General features: G+C 42.8%; 2 protein-coding genes across 25 annotated transcripts in view; one reads left to right on the forward strand and one right to left on the reverse strand.

Moving 5' to 3' along the window:
- The window catches only part of CAMTA1 (calmodulin binding transcription activator 1), a 981226-nt gene that overhangs the window by 918566 nt on the left and 43597 nt on the right, over nucleotides 1-19063 (reverse strand). The gene's annotated exons all lie outside the window — the stretch shown is intronic.
- Nucleotides 9952-13996, forward strand: LOC112208659 (large ribosomal subunit protein eL37-like). The gene is made up of 2 exons (XM_054678734.1): nucleotides 9952-10121; nucleotides 13720-13996. Exons 1-2 carry the CDS (start codon nucleotides 9952-9954, stop codon nucleotides 13994-13996), a joined length of 447 nt encoding a protein of 148 aa, XP_054534709.1.

Genomic DNA, 19063 nt, shown 5'->3' on the forward strand with positions numbered 1-19063 from the left:
ATATGGTGGTGCACCCCTGTGGTCTCAGCCACTCTGGAGGCTGAGGTATGAGAGGATTGTTTGAGGCCAAGGAGTTGAAGTCTATGGTGAGCTATGATCAAGCTGGGAGACAGAGTGAGACCTTCAAAGAAAACAACAACAAAAAATCTGTTACAATGTAAACCCAGGCTGGTGTGGTGGCTCATGCCTGTAATCCTGGCACACTGGTGAGGTGGGTGGATCACCTGTGGTCAAGAATTTGAGACCAGCCTGGTCACTATGGTGAAACTCTTTTTCTACTAGAAATAAAAATCTTAGGCCAGGCGCGGAGGCTCATACCTGTAATCCCAGCACTTTGGGAGGCCGAGGCAGGCAGATCACGAGGTCAGGAGTTCAAGACCAGCCTGACCAACATGCTGAAACCCCGTCTCTACTAAAAGTACAAAAAAAAAAAAAAAAATTAGCTGGGCGCCACATGCGTGCCTGTAATCCCAGCTACTCAGGAGGCTGAGACAGAAGAATCACTTGAACCCGGGAGACGGAGGTTGCAGTGAGCAGAGATCCCGCCACTGTACTCCAGCCTGGGTGACAGAGGGGGACTCCATCTCAAAAAAAAAAAAAATTAGCTGGAGGTGGCAGTGCATGCCTGTAATCCCAGCTACTAGGGAGGCTGAGGCAGGAAGAATTGCTTGAACCCAGGAGGCAGAGGTTGCAGTCAGCCGAAATCATACCACTGCACTCCAGCTTGGGTGACAGGGTAAGACTCTGTCTCAAAAAAAAAAAAAAAAAAAAAAATTTAAACGCAACGTGGCATACATAGCCTTCTATGATCTAGCTGCTACTCTCTAATCTTAACTCATCCATCTCTCTCCTTAAACCCTAAACTAGCCATAGCGAATTATCCAAGCAACTCAAACTACTTCCTTCTTCCGTTCCTTTGCACAGGAAAGGAAGTATTAATAGTTTGACTAAACGTAGTACCTTCAGCCCAGAAAGTTTTCTTGCTGATTCTCTTTGTCTGCCTAGCAAACTTTCTAATCATCTTCAAAATACAGCTTTAGTGTCATTTAAAAAAAAAAAAATCCATCCTTCACTTGAGGCCAGGAGTTCAAGACATGCCTGGCCAACACAGCAAGACCCCATCTCTACTAAAAAGTAGAAAAATAAGCCAGGCGTAGTGGCACAAGCCTATAATCCCAGCTACTCGGTAGGCTGAGGCAAAAGAACAGCTTGAACCCAGGAGGCAGAGGTTGCAGTGAGCCAAGATGGCGCCACTGCACTCCAGCCTGGGAGATAGAGCAAGATTCCGTCTCCAAAAAAAAAAAAAAAAATCCATCCTTCATGTGCTCAAGCAGACCATCACTGCTCCTTTTTGCCGCAGATACATCTTATACACACATACTTTATAATTCTATTATACCTTTTATACCATATTGCAATCATTTTTTATGTCTGTCTTCCCTCCAAGACTATGGCTGCCTTTTATTTACTTCCAATTAGCCAGACTTACATACTGACCAAGAGTGTCTCCTTGACCAAACTCTAGCCAAGCTCCTCTGAATCCTCTTCCCAACTAGGTCTTCAGTGTCAACCTTCAGTATCCATCCTTGTCTGTCTAGCCTAGTTTTAGCAAGAATTCTGTCAATATGGTTTAGTAATACTAATGATTCTTTATTATTATAAATTTAATCCATGTAGAAATAACCTGTGTTTTGGGACTCCTTTTAGTTAAAAAGTTGACAAAAAGCTAGAAGTCTTCATAACTACAGCTAAAAATGTTTCTAGTTTTTGCATATAAATGATACAAGCTACTCTGTTTTTGCACTTTTTAAAAAACCTTCATATCCATTTCCTTACTATGGTACAACTACAGCACCAGGCAGGAAAGCTGCATATCTTTATTTGGGCAATTGTCTCCTTATAAAGAGAATAAAAAGAGCCATAACAAACATTCAAATGAAAAGTGGTTCCACGTAAATGGAGAGTAGATAAGGGCATTTTCCAATAGTTTGAGATGATGAGAATATCTCAGATTATCAAAACAGATTTGATATGAAAGTTTTAATGAATCTGTAAAACCTACTTTTAAGTATAAGCAAAGAAATCCTAGTTCAAATTTTAAAACCAAATATACATGGTGAAAAGTGAGAAAATGTATCTCATATGGTTTGGCTGTGTCCCCACCCAAATCTCACCTTGAACTGTAATAATTCCCATGTGTCAAGGGTGGGGCCAGGTGGAGATAATTGAATCATGGGGACTGTTTCCCCCATATTGTTCTCATGGTAGTGAATGAGTCTCAAGAGATCTGATGGTTCTATAAACGGGAGTTCCCCTGCACATTCTCTCGTCTGCCATGTATGACGTGCCTTTGCTTCTCCTTTGCCTTCTGCCATGATTGTGAGGACTCCCCAGCCATGTGGAATTGTGAGTCCATTAAACCTCTTTCCTTTATAAATTATCCAGTCTCAGGTATGTCTTTACTAGCAGCATGAGAACGGACTAATACAATATCCCATTAACCTATTTTCAAAACTTATTCCCAGACCTGTCAGGAGACCTTGAGGTCTGTCATTAACAAACAGATCATAGTTACTATGCTCTAGCTTTCCAAAGAATAGCAGTGTAGAGTAACATAGATACAACCTGCTAAGAAGCAGTTACTAAACTGAAACTTCCATATCTCCAAGAAGCAGCACTTAAATCATCCATGGTAACATTGTTTCTTTAAAGTTTTCAACATGTGGCAGTTTTGTTTAAGTAAATAACAGCTTTATTGAGATATAATTCACAAATCATAAAGTCCACCCACTTAAAGTATATTTTTTAATATATGCACAGAGTTGTGCAACCATCACTATTGCAGCTTTTAACTCAATTTGGTTAGGCTAGAATTTTCTCAGGATTCCCTTCCCTGAATCTGGACAAGATTTAAAAAGCGAAAAGTAAAACCACCATTACTTCCTGAGGGCCGAGGTAGTTAGAGGTGGTAGCAGATATAAACGGAGATGCCAGAGGGTTCCAGCTTGTCCACGTGCTGCTTCTGTCACTAGCTTTTTCCCCCAACTGCCAGCCTTGTCAGCGAACGGAAGCCCCTGGACCATCAGCTGCTGGGCAGCAGACCTAGAGAAGTGATTGCTACGCAGAGGTAATAGCTTTTCATAGACTTTTTCATCAGCTTTCCTTTGTGGTCCCGTTCTAGCAGCTGTTCATGCCTGGCTTCTCAGAGCCTCCCACAAGTTCTAACTCAGCCACCCGTACAGGTGCTTCAGGAGAGGTGCTTTCGTGGCTCTTCTCTGGTCCTCTAATTCCTCCTTCCAGACTGTCATTTTTCCAGCTTTTCCCCACAGTTGTAAAATATCTTATTGCTATAAAAAATAAATCCCTTATTACATAATACAGTGGTTCTGCTTCCCTGACTGAATCCTGACTGATATCCACGAGTTACTTATGTGTCCTTAAACAATAGCTTAGCATTGACTCTTTGAACTTTAGAAAACTAGAATCTGATCGTATGCATTCTGTGAGAATCTTCTATGGTGCTGCATGTAGCTGTATTTTGCTCATTTCTCACTGCTGTTCAATAATCTACTCTACACCATATACCATTTCAGTAAACTTTTTTTTTTTTTTTTTTTTTGGACACAGGGTCTTTCTCACTCTGTCACCCAAGCTGGAGTGCAGTGGCACAATCTCAGCTCACCACAACCTCCACCTCCCAGGCCCAAGCAATTCTCCCACCTCAGGCTCCCAAGTAGCTGGGACTACAGGCACACACCTCTATGCTGGGCTAATTTTTGCTTTTTTTTTTTTTTGTAATGCAATGGTTTTGTCATGTTGCCCAGGCTGGTCTTGAACTCCTGGGTTCCAGCATCTGCCTGCCTCAGCCTCCCGAAGTGCTGGGATTACTGGCGCGAGCCACTGTGCCCAGCCCCATTTCAGTGAACTTTTTATTAAAATATTATATACAAACAGGAAACAGCACAAATTGTAAGTATATTTGTGTGTATGTGTGCATGTGTATCACACCTGTCATCAAGAAAGAACATTACCAACACCCCAGAAGCCCTGCTAATATATCCTCCCTACTCTCCAAAGGTAACTACATCTCCTGACTTGCAACACCATAAATTAATTTTGCCTTTGTTTTGAACCTGTATACAGAATCAAACAATATATATTCTGAGTGTCTGGTTTCTTTCTCTCAACATTATGTTTGTGAGAGTTACTCACTTCTTGAATATTCATCAATTCATTAGTTTACAGTCTGTCAAGAATATGCATAAGGAGTAGAACTGCTGGGCTTTATGGTGTGCAAATCTTCCACTCTCATAGATAATTCTAGTTTCCCAAAGTGGTTAAACTAATGTAGATTCCCATCAGCAGTACATGAAAGCTCCCCCTGCTCTGTTTCTTGCTGACACCTGATGGTGTCTTTTTTAATTTGGCCATGCAGATGTATAAGGGCATCTAAATTATACTGAAGCTGTTGTGGGAGTATGTCAATGTCATAGAGAATTATAAAAAAGTTTGGGGCCGGGCGCAGTGGCTCATGCCTATAATCCCAGCACTTTGGGAAGCTGAGGCAGGTGGATCACCTGAGATCAGGACTTTGAGACCAGCCTGGCCAACATGGTGAAACCCTGCCTCTACTAAAAATACTAAAATTAGCAGGGCATGGTGGTGCGTGCCTGTAATCCCAACTACCTGGGAGACTGAGGCGGAAGAACTGCACAATGAGGATGGTTAAGTTACTCTCATACTAATAAAACTATCCTCAAGGAAAAAATTATAAGAGACCATTAACAGCCAATCTCTATTCTGAGAACTCCCTATATCAGGTTTGAGCTAACCTCTTGATCACTTTTCTGGATCTTTCCCTGACCAAACCAAAAACACAAAGTTTTCTAACTGAAATTCCTCAGAAACTGATCACCTTGTAAAATACTGTGTCTTTCCAAATTGGATGACCACTTATCAGGAATGCTCATCTCACAGTGTTCCAAGACTGGGTAGGGAATGGAATGGACATCTAAGAATCTTAAGCTGTAGAAAGAACAGCAGCTCAAAGATGGAGACAGACTATGGGAGGAAAAGAAGAAAAAATAATTCCCACATGTTACAAATAGCTGCTTCGTCATATTAGGCTATTCAGAAAGGAAAAAAGTGTAAAGAAGGCAACATGAAAAACAGAAATGAACAAACTGTGCCCTACCAGTACCAAGCTTTGAGTACCTTATAGTGCTTAGGAGTTTTAATCCAAATTCAGACGTGTCAGTTGATTCAAATGATCTACATTTTAATAATATAACTGTACATTTAATAATGACCACTTGCCTATTACAAATGTTCCCCTCCAGATTTCCTTTTGCTTCCTTCTTTTTTTTTTGAGATGGAGACTTGCTCTTGTCACCCAGGCTGGAGTGCAATGGCACGACCTCAGCTCACTGCAACCTCCACCTCCCGGGTTCAAGCAATTCTCCTGCCTTGGCCTCCCGAGTAGCTGGGATTACAGGCATGCACCACCATGCCCAGCTAATTTTCTTGTATTTTTAATAGAGACGTGGTTTCACCATGTTGGCCAGGCTGGTCTCGAACTCCTGACCTCAGGTGATCCACCTGCCTCGGCCTCCCAAAGTGCTGGGATTTACAGGTATGAGCCGCCACGCCCGGCCCTTTTGCTTACTTTTAACCACAATTTGTTTAAGCACAGTGAAGACTTCTTTTGAAAGCAGTCAACAGTAGATTTAAGGCTGTAGTTCTTAGCCCTGGCTGCACTTCAGAATCTCCTAGGGAGCTTTTTAAAATCCTCAGTTTGGACCCTATCCCTGAGACTCCAGTTGAATTAGTTTGTGGTAGGGCCCAGGCCGTGATATGTTTACAAATCTGTCCCGGTGAGTCTAACATGCAGCAGGGCTGCGAACCACCCATATGAAGAAGGAGCACTGACTGGACTAGGAGCAGGAGGAGGCCCGGCTCTTCTGAGCCTCACGGCGAGGGCGTTTTTACACTCACTATGACGCCCACTTGTTCCTAAACACCCTTTAAGACCAGCACCTCTCCCACTTGAGAGCCACTGGGTCCAGGAATGAATGGGTCTGCACTAACTTGGTCTTCCACCTCTGTGAGCATGTTGTGGAGTGAATAAATGTTATTAAAACGTAACAAAGTAAAGAAAGAAATGGAGGCAGGCCTACAATTTAGCGGGTGAGGAGAGAAGAGCAGAAGTGTAAGGGAAGTGGTTAGGGGGCAGGAGAGGAAAGGAGATGTCCCTCCACCATGGCGCTGAGTCTGGGCAAGATCATGGCTGATCCAGGCTCCCCAGGAAGAAAGGGCAGAGGTTCTACACTGACTTCAAAGATTTGGCCACCACCCATGGAATGACAGCATCTGAGGTGGGCTTGCGGGCCCTGTAGTGGCTGCTGACAAGGATCCTGTCCACTGACCCAGGCACAAGCAACAGGAGTCATCAGTACCTTCTGCTGTTCTATTAAAAATAATCCTGTGAATTTCACTTTCATATGTCCCCATCCCTATAAACCATTTCTTGGTTTCACTCCAGGTTCTTCATCCAGTTAATCTCTTCCAGTAGACACTACACTAATGCCCCTTCCTTCCAGCAGTCGTCCCTGAACCTCTGTTCCACATTCCGTCTCCCATTTCATCCTCTCAGAGCTGTCCTCTGTGCTTTTCCTTTGTAATTCTTGCCACTATTTACTTTCCTTCAAAGCAAAACTGCCACCAAGAACCATTAAGATGTGTAGCCTCCACGTCCTCACCTCTCTGGCTCTTCAACTCACTCCCATTGGGCCACCGCACCAACACTCCACTGGAACCACCCATTGAGGTTACTAATCAGTTGACCAAATCCAACAATGACTTCTCCGTCCTCATTTTACCCAACTTCCCAGTAACCTTTGTGATACCCTCTGTGAAAGGAAGAACAGGAACCCCAAAGATATACACACCCTAATCTCCAGAACCTGTAAATAAATAACATTACAAGGCAAAGGGGAATTAAGGCTGAAGACAGAATTTAGGTTGTTAATCAGCTGACCTTAAAATAGGAAAATTATCCTGGATTATCTAGGTGGACTCGGCCTAATTAAAAGGGTCCTTAAAAGTGGAAGAAAGAGGCAGAAGAGGTCAGAGTGAGTGAATGAGAAGAGAGCAGGGTCACAAAGACTCTACGTCGCTGGCATCAAGGATGGAGGAGGGAGCCACAAGCCAAAGAACATTAAGCAGACTCCAGAAGGTGGAACAGACAGGGAAACAGATTCCTCTCTAGGGCCTCCATAAAGAACATGGCCCTGCTGGCACCCTGATGGCAACCCAGTGAGACCCATGTCAGATGACTGACCTACAGAACAGTTAAGAAATCTGTGTTGTTTTAAGCCACTAAATTTGTGATAACTGGTTACAGTAGCAAACATAAAAGTGACGCACCCTCCTTAAAACATGTCCTTCTCCAGGCTTCCACTTCACACCTGCCTGCCTCAGCACTGCCTCCCTGGCTCCCCTGCAGCCTCCTGTGCTGGCTCCTCCTGCGCTGCTCGGGGCTTAGTCTCCCTTTCTCCATCTATCTTCTGCATCCCAGGTGATCTCACCTAGTCTATGGCTTTAAATGTCACCTGCGCATTGACGGCTCTCCAATTTTTATCTCCAGACAGGACCTCTCCCCAGACTTCTGGAAGTTGCCTATTCAACATCATCACTCTGGTGTCTAACAGACATCTCACAACCAGGACATCCCAGAAGAACACTCTTAATCTCCACTTCCTTGTCTCACTGACGAGCCCCAGCACCAACGCAGTAGCTGAGGCCACAAAATTTCTCCTTTCCTTTACCCCCTACATCCAATCCCATGAATTGACAGCTCCACCTCTGAAATACATCCACTTCTCACTCCCTCCACCCCCACCGTCATTTCTTACCAAGATCACCAGTTATTGCAACAGACTCTTAACTGGTCTCTCTGCTTCCCCTGACTGCCACACAGTAGCCAAGAAAGCCTTTGAACATAAAGCTTCATATTATGTTGCTCACTTCCTAATAGCTCATCCTCCAATAACTTCATGTTGCCCTTAAAACAAAATCTCAACTCTTTTTTTTTTGAGACGGTGTTCCGCTCTTGTTGCCCAGGCTGGAGTGCAATGGCACGATCTCCACTCACTGCAACCTCTGCCTCCCAGGTTCAAGCAATTCTCCTGCCTCAGCCTCCGAGTAGCTGGGATTACAGGCATGTGCCACCACGCCCGGCTAATTTTGTATTTTTAGTAGAGATGGGGTTTCATCATGTTGGTCAGGCTGGTCTTGAACTCCTGACCTCAGGTGATCTGCCCACCTCGGCCTCCCAGAGTACTGGGATTACAGGCGTGAGCCACTGTGCCCGACCCAAAATCTCAACTCTTTATGCCTACTTGGCACAACAAGATCTAGCCCTTACCTACCTCACCCAGCTCATCTGCCAGATCCCCACACTGTTCCAATCAACAACTTTTTTTTTCACATTTCCTCAAAGCAAGCACATTCCTGCCTCAGGGCCTTTGCACAGGCTATTACCTTTGCCTAGAATATTCCTCCCCCAGATACTCAAGTAGCTGGCTTTCCTTTATCATTCAGTTCTCAGCTCAAATATAACTTCCTAAGAAAGGCCTTTCCTACGAAATCTACTAATGTGCTCACACCTCAGTACCCTGCTCTACTTTGTTCTTAGCACACTCTGAAATCCTCACCTACTTGTTTACTTTTGTATTGTTTTCCCTCTAAACAATAAGCTCCATGAGAATTGGAACCTCATCTTATACCCTCAGCAACTCCAGTGCCTGGCACATGGTAGGCCCTCAAAAATATTGCTGAACGCATAAATGATGGCATTAAATTAAATGGAATGTTTGGGGGTTTTTTTGTTTTTTGTTTTTTGTTTTTTTGAGAGAGTCTCGCTCTGTCGCCCAGGCTGGAGTGCAGTGGCACGATCTCGACTCACTGCAACCTCTGCCTCCCGGGTTCAAGTGATTCTCCTGCCTCAGCCTCCCGAGTAGCTGGGATTACAGGCACATGCCACCACGCCCAGCTAATTTATTGTATTTTTAGTAGGAACAGGGTTTCACCATGTTAGCCAGGATGGTATCGATCTCCCGACCTTGTGATCTGCCCGCCTCAGCCTCCCAAAGTGCTGGGATTACAGGCGTGAGCCACCATACCCAGCCAAAATTAAATGGAACATTAATAAACAGTCGATAAACATAATGTTGGCTGAGCACGATGGCTCACACCTGTAATCCCAGCACTTTGGGAGGCTGAGGCAGGAGGATCATTTGAGGCCAGGAATTCAAGACCAGCCTGGGCAAGACAGCAAGATCCTGTCTCCACAAAAAATAAAAAACATTGCCAGGCATGGTGTCCCATGCCTGTAGTCCTAACCATTCAGGAGGCTGAGGCAGGAGGATCTCTTGGGTCCAGGAATTTGAAGCTGCAGTGAGCTATAATCGCACCATTGCACTCCAGCCTGGGTGACAGAGAGAGAATCTGTCTCAGTCAATCAAGAAACAAACAAACATGATGCTGTGGATCACTGTCAAAAAATGCCTAACAGATATATAACATATTAAGAGAAAAGCCAGGTTATAGAACTACATGTACAGTAAACCTATTCTGCGTTAATAAATATAGAAAAAATGCCCACACCGGCACAGAGAAATATCTGTAGATACATATATCAGAAAGAAATCTGAAAGAAAAAAATCTGAAGATACATAATTAGAAATTGTTCACTTCAGATGGTAGAGTTCAGAGTGGTTTGGCCATCTCTCTATTGGTGATGTGCTGTATAAATTGCCTTTCCTGGGCTTCATGCTTCTACCTGGAAAGAGCTCCTTCACAGGGGACATGCTGGCTTCCTGCCTCACCCTCACTCGCCCCTTAGACAGGAGTGACTTCCCTGACTGATGAGTCTGAGATTAAGAACCAAGCATGTCTGCCGCAGTTCTTCCTTCCGTGGTTGTGGGAATCCATTTGCACCCAGGGAGCGCGCATTTTGCTCCTCTCCTCTGCATCACAAGCTTTTCTGGGGTAGCTCCCATGGATCTGCTTGGTGCTATCAGTGACTATCACCAAGCCAGACTGTTTAATTCAGAAACAGAGTATTAGCAGCCCACTTGAGCACTAGACTAAATGATATTTGTTGACAGAAGTCTTTACTCATTCATTCAATGAACAGTCCCTGGACACTCCAGGGACTATTGTATATACTTAGAACAGTACCTGCCATACATACATGTATGCCATGTCCACCTGGCATAAGATCCCTGTCCACCTGGAACTTAAGAGTCTAGCAGTGGCAGCCAGACAATACACAGTGAGAAGATGTAATTTACACAGTATATTAGATGATGACAAATGCTAATTCCAAAACACTTATGCCTCACTACCCCCATTTATGAAATAAAAAATACATAATCACCACACAGCAGGTTCTCTGAATTGCTTGAGGAATAGATTGTTGAAAATTGCTTAAATACAAAAAAATTTGATTAATAATAATTAAAGCATTTAACAAAAATGCTTCTTAAATAAAACAGAGTTAAGTCTAAATTTTGCGCAACAGTACAAAAATAAAATAAAATTTTAACTAGCACATTAACAACTGTCTTCTGACACCAGGAATGCGGATCTGTTGCTACACAGCTGAAAGATGTGTCAGGAAAAACGGGAAATGACTATACTCAGACGTTAATTTTATACATTCTGCTTAATTTCAAGCTATTTTAATGTACCCTTTCTCAGAAATGGGAAGCAGATGGCATCTTCCCATTCTTTTAACTTTCTCAACTTTTAAAGAAGTAAATATATGCAAGTGTTTTCCCCTTGTCTCTCTGAAAAAGTGTCCCTTTGCAGCACCTCCTAAAAGATCCCCATCTTCCCAGGGGGAGCCTCCCCTTGGCCAGCCTCTCTGGACAGCCTCCACTCCCCAACACAAAGTACTAAGAGGGTAGGAACCTCGGCGCCTTGTCCTTGACCTTCTGACTCTTCCTACAGCGCTACACACAGCGATCTTAAAAGGGAACTCCTGCCAGGCGCGGTGGCTCACGCCTGTAATCCCAGCACTTCGGGAGGCCGAGGCGGGTGGATCACGAGGTCAGGAGATCGAGCCCATCCTGGCTAACACAGTGAAACCCCATCTCTACTAAAAAAATACCAAAAAATTAGCCGGGTATGGTGGCGGGTGCCTGTAGTCCCAGCTGCTTGGGAGGCTGAGGCAGGAGAATGGCATGAACCCGGGAGGCGGAGATTGCAGTGAGCGGAGATTGCAGTGAACCGAGATTGCGCCACTGCACTCCAGCCTATGCAACAGAGACTCCATCTCAAAAAAAAAAAAAAAAAAAAAGAGAACTCCTTCAGGGTATGAGCTACACACAGAATTTCGGAATGTTGTTCTCTTTCCTCAAGAGGCTTGGCCTGGGACCAGCATTACCTGTCTCAGCCCCTCTGAACAGCTACTTCTCTTCTGACTATAGACTAGAGGTGGCCGCCTTTTCTAGCCTAGGTCAAATGACTTTTCTGCTTCCTTGTTTCTTGCACATGAGAGCCTTTATTTCCCCCATGAACTCCTCTGGAGTCACAATAAAATGAACTCAGGGCCAAATGAAGCTTGCCTCAGAATCCACCTCGGTGCTACCGCAGACGCCCCACCTGGATGAGTGCACATGCATGCACATATGCGCACATGCACACACACATACACACACATACATACACACACATACACACACATGTGGACCCTGCTTCACATTGTCCAATTCCCCAGAGCTGAAGGGCCTCCCAGTTTCTTTTCTCCCCAAATGTAAATTCCAGGTTCTCGCCATTTTACAATTTTTTCAAGTCTACCCCCTTCGCCAGACCAGTGAACATACCACAGAAGCTTCTAAGAAGACCTCATGAAAGCCACATAGCCTGCCTTCCTTACAGAGAATATTCTTCCTTACAGAGAAAACACTCTCCCAAACACACATTTCTATTTCATCGCATTCACCCCAACCCATCTGTGGTTTCTCATCCATCTAGAAAGGATTTCTTTTTGTTGTTTCTTCACTTGCTTTTCCAGCTTTCTAAAAGCACGAATACTGTAAAACTTAGGTTATTTTTTAGGAGCTTCTTTTAAAACCTTCAAAATAACTTCATAATTACCAAGATAACAGAATTTATCATCAGAAACCTGGGGTAGGCAGTATTTGAAAAGACTTGAAGGTGGGTAGGCAGGTAGCTGGGTAGGCAGGTAGACAGGTAGACAGGCAGGTAGGCAGGCAGACTGTGACACTCAGCTTTAAGGTTCTGCTGTTTTCAGCTACTTGAGCCAAATGGATATGAAGAAGGAGTGGGGAGACTATTGTTCATGCTACCTTTTCAAAAAACATTGAAAAATTAGAATATGCTTCTATATGCCCTCTCCACTGCCACCCAAACTTTAAAAGAGCTTCCTATATGTCAAGACATGAACAGATACTTCAGATAAGTGCCAAAAATAAAACCTATGCATTCTACAACTTTTAGGTGCCTACTAGCTAAAGACATGAGAAAAAAGCTCTAGAAAGCTCAACTGTAACCTATGTAGCCAAAGCACACCAAAACATGCATGAGTGGTATGGGGATAGCAAAGCTGAGCCTACAGTCCAGTGAAGTTAATTAGAACACACTTCCAGGAGGCTGAGATTCTTCCTCTAAGTGAGCTTTCACCTGGGCACTTGTTAGAAATGCACATCCTCAGGCCCCACCCAGGACCTACTGGAACAGAAACTCTGGGGATGGGGCCCAGCAATCTGTGTTTGAACAAGCCTCCCAGGTGATTCTGACTCCAGCTCAAGCCTAAATCCACTCAGCTAAAGAATGCCAGCCTCTCCGTATATTCTTCCTTTTTCCTTCCAACCAGGCTCAGCTTCTCCTTTACGGAAATCACCATCACCCAAAGTCTCCCACCCACTACTGAGAAGAGCTGGGTATTTTTATCCTGAGGCAACTCCACCAATAAACTGTCTGCACAGTATAGAGTCTCGAGTGCAACTAGAAACTCCACTCAACTGCTCTTCATCCAACTTAGAAAAATGTGGGCCCAAACTGGATCCTCATTTGCACCTTAATATTTCTTAAAAGCAGTTTCAGGAAATAGCATATTAAGTTATGACTTGGACAAAAGGTCAATCTCCAATTCCAGCTTCAGTACTGGACAGGTATAGAAACTTGAAAAGACACCAAAGAAGAACCTCGAGCCCCCTGAACAGATGCTGCCAACCCCTGAGCATGCTGACTCCACTCAGTCCAGAAGGCTGCGGGGTGATGAAAAATGTTCTGAACTTAGGTAGTGGCGATGGCTACACAACTTTGTAGATGTATTAAAAACTACTGAATTGGCCGAGTGTGGGCGGGAGCTCCCACCTATAATCCCAGCACTTTGGGAGGCTGAGGCAGGAAGACTGCTTGAGCCCAGGAGTTCAAGACCAGCCTGGGCAACATGGCAAGCGAGATTCCATCTCCAAAAACAATGTATAAATTAGCTGGGCATGGCACACGCCTATAGACCCAGCTACTCAGAAGGCTGAGGTGGGAGGATAGCTTGAGCCCGGAAGGTCGAGGCTGCGGTAAGTTATGATTGCGCCACTACACTCCAGCCAGGGCAACAGAGCACGACTCTGTCTCAAAAAAAAAAATTAAAAAGGTCTCTCTGGTCTCAGCCGCAGAAGCGAGATGACCGTTTGGAAAGTGTTGCAATAGGACACACACATTGCGCCACCGCTGTGGCGTGAAGGCCTACCACCTTCAGAAGTTGACCTGTGGCAAATGTGGCTACCCCGCCAAGTGCAGGAGGACGTATAACTGCAGTGCCAAGGCTAAAAGACAAAATGCCACCAGGACTGGCCGAACGAGGCACCTAAAAATTGTACACCACAGATTCAGGCATGGACTCCATGAGGAAACAACACCTAAACCAAAGAGGGCAGCTGTTGGAGCACCTCGATCAGCTTAAGAATTTCAACAATTAGTCATGCAGTAAATGTTCTGGTTTAAAAAAAAAAAAACAAAAAATAAAATAAAAATTAAAAAATAAATTTTTAAATTTATAAATAAAAAATAAACAACTACTGAATTACAATTAACTTAAAAGTAAGTAAAAAGATGATTAACAGTAAAAAAAAAAAAAAAAAAAATTTAATCAAATAAACTCCGAAGCTGGACCCAAGCCTCCCTGGAAAGTCCAACATTCCTAAAGAAAACCTTCAAAAGCAACAATAATCTTCAAAGACAAATCTTCAAAGGTCACCAAGCGCCATCACCTAAGACCCAAGAGAGGCCAAGTAGGTTAAGTGCCTTACCCAACACTCAGCTGAGTAGCGGCAGAGCCAAGACTCGAATCTGCTTCTGACACCAGCTCTGCACCCTTTCCAAGAGAGCAGTGTTTCTCAACTGCGGCTCTGTGGAAGTATTATCAAGGGGCTGTAAATCCATAAAAAATTTTTAACTTTGCATCTTAATTTAATGTATAATCTGAAAAAGTAACACCTGAACCGCGTATGTTCTAACACACAAACTCATTGCTCAAGTTTGTGATTTGTGGTTACATTTCCCCTAGTACCCAGTAGTGTCATTTAAATTTTTCTTGGGCTAATGAGAAAAACCAGAAGTGAATTTAAAACTAAATGATGTATTTGTGCCAAGGCTTAATGACAGACTTATACAAATGCTTGATATGTAAAAAAACAGCTTCTCAGTATAAAATAATTGCAGGACACAAGATAGTACCGCATGCCAAATTCAAAAGAACCTGCTTGAGAACAGTCAGTATGATACTCATGTTGCGAGACAATTTAGTTTTGGCAAAACATCATCTATTGCATTTAACTAACCCTGTTAATATAAAACTTTATTAGTTTTGTATTTTCTTTTTATGTAATGCATATATCTGAGTTTTATATTTGCAAAAGAACTCCAAGAATTAATTTTATACTGAGTTTTTTGTGTTTTTACGTTAATTCATCCAACAAATATTTATTGAACACTGACTATGGCCAGGTAAGTGCCACATGCTGAAGTAATAGTATAATAAAACTAGTTTAGATTGAAACTGAGGAAGACCCACAGGAATTTCTTCCTTAAAAGAAAATGTTCTTTAACATCTTATTCAAATGCTATAAATATTGCTGTACTCTGAGGGTGCAATTTACTTCTCTTACTATTCCTCAGTGTCAAACCTGCCTTCACCTGTCTCCCCTCACCTGTGTGGGAGGACATTCCGCCCCAGCTTTTCAATATATCCTGTGGAGTGCTGCTGCTGCTGCTGCTGCTGCTGAGGCACTGCACACTTGACACAGGCTGTCTGATCTCCAGGCTTGTGCCTACCTGGATTTCAGTATCATGTATCTCACTTCATACTAGCAAAGCAAACAGAGGAACTATATTTAACCTAACTGCTACACAAGTATCACTTTTAATTTGAAACTTCGTACTATATACTGTGTTCAAAAATCACATAATGTCACTCTTAAAACTTGGCTCTCTGTGTTGTTTATATGCATTTTCATTTTTGCGATTTAATCAGAAAAGCCCTGCCTGGAACAAAATAATCTGGGACCGTTCAAACCACTAGCCCTGCCAAAAGCTAAACAAAACCAAGCCCTACCTAAAGGTTAACTGACTTTCCAAGCCGTCAAAACTGAAATATCTCACCTGCCTTTATGATTAGAGTACTGGTGCTTTTCAGCTTAGCTCACATTTAGGAAGTCTGAAGAGTCTTAAATGATCCCCCCAAAATGTGTGTCTATATTTCAAAGAGATAACATATAAATACACTAGAAAAACCAATCACTGAAAAATTACAGCCCTAAACCTAACACAAAGTTACACAAAGGAAAAAAAATTAAAAACACAAGAAACACTCAAGATTATATGTATCGACACCAAAAAAAGACTAAATAAATTTTTTATAAAGGTAAGGTAACCAGGCACAGTGGTTCACACCTGTAATCCCAGCACTTTGAGGGGCCAAGGCAGGCAGATTGCTTGAGCTCAGTTGTTTGGATAGGCCTTGGCAACATGGTGAAACCCTGTCTCTACAAAAAATTAGCCAGGTCCGTGGTGGCGAGCACCTATAATCCCAGCTACTTCAGAAGCTGACATGGGAGGATTGCTTCAGCCCAGGAGGTGGAGGTTGCAGTGAGCCAAGATTGTGCCACTGCACTCCAGTCTGGGTGACAGAATGAGACTCTGTCTCAAAAATAAAAAATAAAAAAAAATAAGGTGGCTTGATGTTAAAAATAGTTGAAATTAATTATTATTTAATAATTCTTACAGTGTTAAAGTCCATTTTTCTTACCTAAATATAAAAAGTTAGGGGGGAAAAGTACTCAAGATTTTTAAAGAGTAAGTTTCCTCCTATAAAAAGCATTATAATTATTACTCAAGTTTTGTTTTGTTTTTTCTCCTGCAGACGCTTTGGTGTGGCTTAGAATGTATCAACCTATACTGCTCTCTACATAGACATTTTTACCATTAAAAAATGCATTTAATATGACACTCTAAAGCTACCACCAACTAAAAACATCTGATGAAACTTTCTTTAAGGATCAATACAAACTAGAATTCTATTTTGTTTGCTTACTCTAGAGAAACTGTGTATTACAGGAAAAACAAAAAAAGAACATTAGTTCAAAAATAGTAACACACAAAAGTGATTTGAACATATTTAGGGAGAACATTTTCATTATAAAAGGTTCATGGTGCTGCATTAGTTTGGTTTTGGAAGAATGCCAAGTGAAATCTAGATCCAGAGACTAGGGAATGCAGTAGTTATATTTTAAGTCAAACAGCTAATTAATGACTAAACAAAAGAATTTTCAGTCTGGACAACATATATGGAGTACTAATATACGTAATTATGAAATAGTCATTTGTGAATTCAGACAGTTGCGTTAGCATAATTATTTCTGGCTCTAGGCCTTAAAAATACTAACTTAAAATGCAGAAACCTTATAGCAGTTCACCTGATGAAGATGTGAACACCAAACTGATTATGAAACAAGAGTAGGTTCTTTAATGAATGTGCTCTGTGTTTAATACATTCTTTCTCCCTTGCCCTGAATATAAAAGTCAGGCTTAATGCTCAAGTTACACACAGGTACAAAATTTCTATTTTTAATATAGTTTTTTCACTATCCATAGTCCACATACTAATAGTCATTAAGAATCAAAACTATCGGGCCGGGCGCGATGGCTCACGTCTGTAATCCCAGCACTTTGGGAGGCTGAGGCGGGCGGATCACGAGGTCAGGAGATCGAGACCATCCTGGCTAACACGGTGAAAGCCCATCTCTACTAAAAATACAAAAAATTGGCTGGGCGTGGTGACGGGCGCCTGTAGTCCCAGCTACTCAGGAGGCTAAGGCAGGAGAACAGCGTGAACTTGGGAGGTGGAGCTTGCAGTGAGCCGAGATCACGCCACTGCACTCCAGCCTGGGCGACAGAGTGAGACTCCATCTCAAAAAAACAAAACAAAACAAACAAACAAAAAAATACTCTCTCAAGCTACTTATGGGGTGATAGAAATGTGCCGTGTCTTGATTTTGGAGGTAGTTTCACCAGCATACACTTGTCAAAAACTCATTGAATTATGCACTTCAAATGGGTGCAGTTTATATTGTAATACATAAATTAAACCTCAATAAATTGTTTTAAGCTGGGCGCCGTGGCTCACGCCTGTAATCCAAGCACTTTGGGAGGCTGAGGCAGGCGGATCACCTGAGATCGGGAGTTGGAGACCAGCCTGACCAACATGGTGAAACCCCGTCTCTACTAAGAATACAAAATTAGCCAGGCATGGTGGCGCATGCCTGTAATCACAGCTACACAGGAGGCTGAGGCAGGAGAATCGCTTGAACCCGAGAGGTGGAGGTTGCAGTGAGCTGAGATCACATCATTGCACTCCAGCCTGGGCAACAGAGTGAGACTCCATCTCAAAAAAAAAAAAAAAAAAAAAAAAAAAACAAGGCCAGGTGTGGTGGCTCACCCCTGTAATCCTAGCACCTTGGGACACCAAGGCGGGCGGATCACGAGGTCAGGAGATCAGGAGATCAAGACCATCCTGGCTAACACGGTGAAACTCCGTCTCTACTAAAAATATAAAAAACTAGCCCGGCATGGTGGTGGGCGCCTGTAGTCCTAGCTACGCGGGAGGCTAAGGCAGGAGAATGGCGTGAACCCGGGAGGCGGAGCTTGCAGTGAGCCGAGATCGCGCCACTGCACTCCAGCCTGGGCGACAGAGCGAGACTCCGTCTCAAAAAAAAAATAAAAAATAAATAAATAAAAAAAGAATCAAAACTATCAAAATACACGTAGGAGAAAACTTTTTTTAAAAAAAGGAATCAAAACTACTTTCCTAAGAAATGAGTGTCTGCCACTTTTTAAAAAATCATAATGCAAAAATAGATTAACTTTGTTACAACATTTTAAAATCAGATGAAGAAGCCAAACAATTCTATAAAACGAAAGGATTAGAACTAAATAGCTACAAGATCTTGGAAAAGTCAACTTGATATTGCTCTGTGGGACAAAATGAGGGATTATGGGACTCAAAGTCGGGCTGCAGCGGCTGAACTCCCCCGTCCCCCACTTCCCGGCTCTGACTGCGGGTACATTAGTTAACACATCCATGGCTTCAGTTTCCTCATCTATAACATAAGGATAGTCAAATAATCTATCTCATAGGATTAACTGAAAGATTAAAGGTGATGATTCATGTAAAGGACTCACTAGTGCCTAGCATACAAAGGATGTTCAATACATACTGGCTTCCATAATTAGTGCAGCCATCATCGCCTTCACTCCTTGTGTCATCTTTACCACCTGAGGACCAGTATTGGTGGCTGCGGGAGCACAATCTAAAATTGATTTGGTTTCAGATGTAACATTTAATTTATTCTGCAATTGCAAGTAACATCCAAGAAGGGAAAGGATTTTAGGTATTCCAATGGGTTAGAAAAGGTTAAAAGTAACTTAAGTAGGTCCAACGATCTCTCTTACCTTCTTAGAGTCTTCCTTTTAG

Source organism: Pan troglodytes, chromosome 1 (assembly GCF_028858775.2).
Source record: "Pan troglodytes isolate AG18354 chromosome 1, NHGRI_mPanTro3-v2.0_pri, whole genome shotgun sequence".
NCBI lineage: Eukaryota > Metazoa > Chordata > Mammalia > Primates > Hominidae > Pan > Pan troglodytes.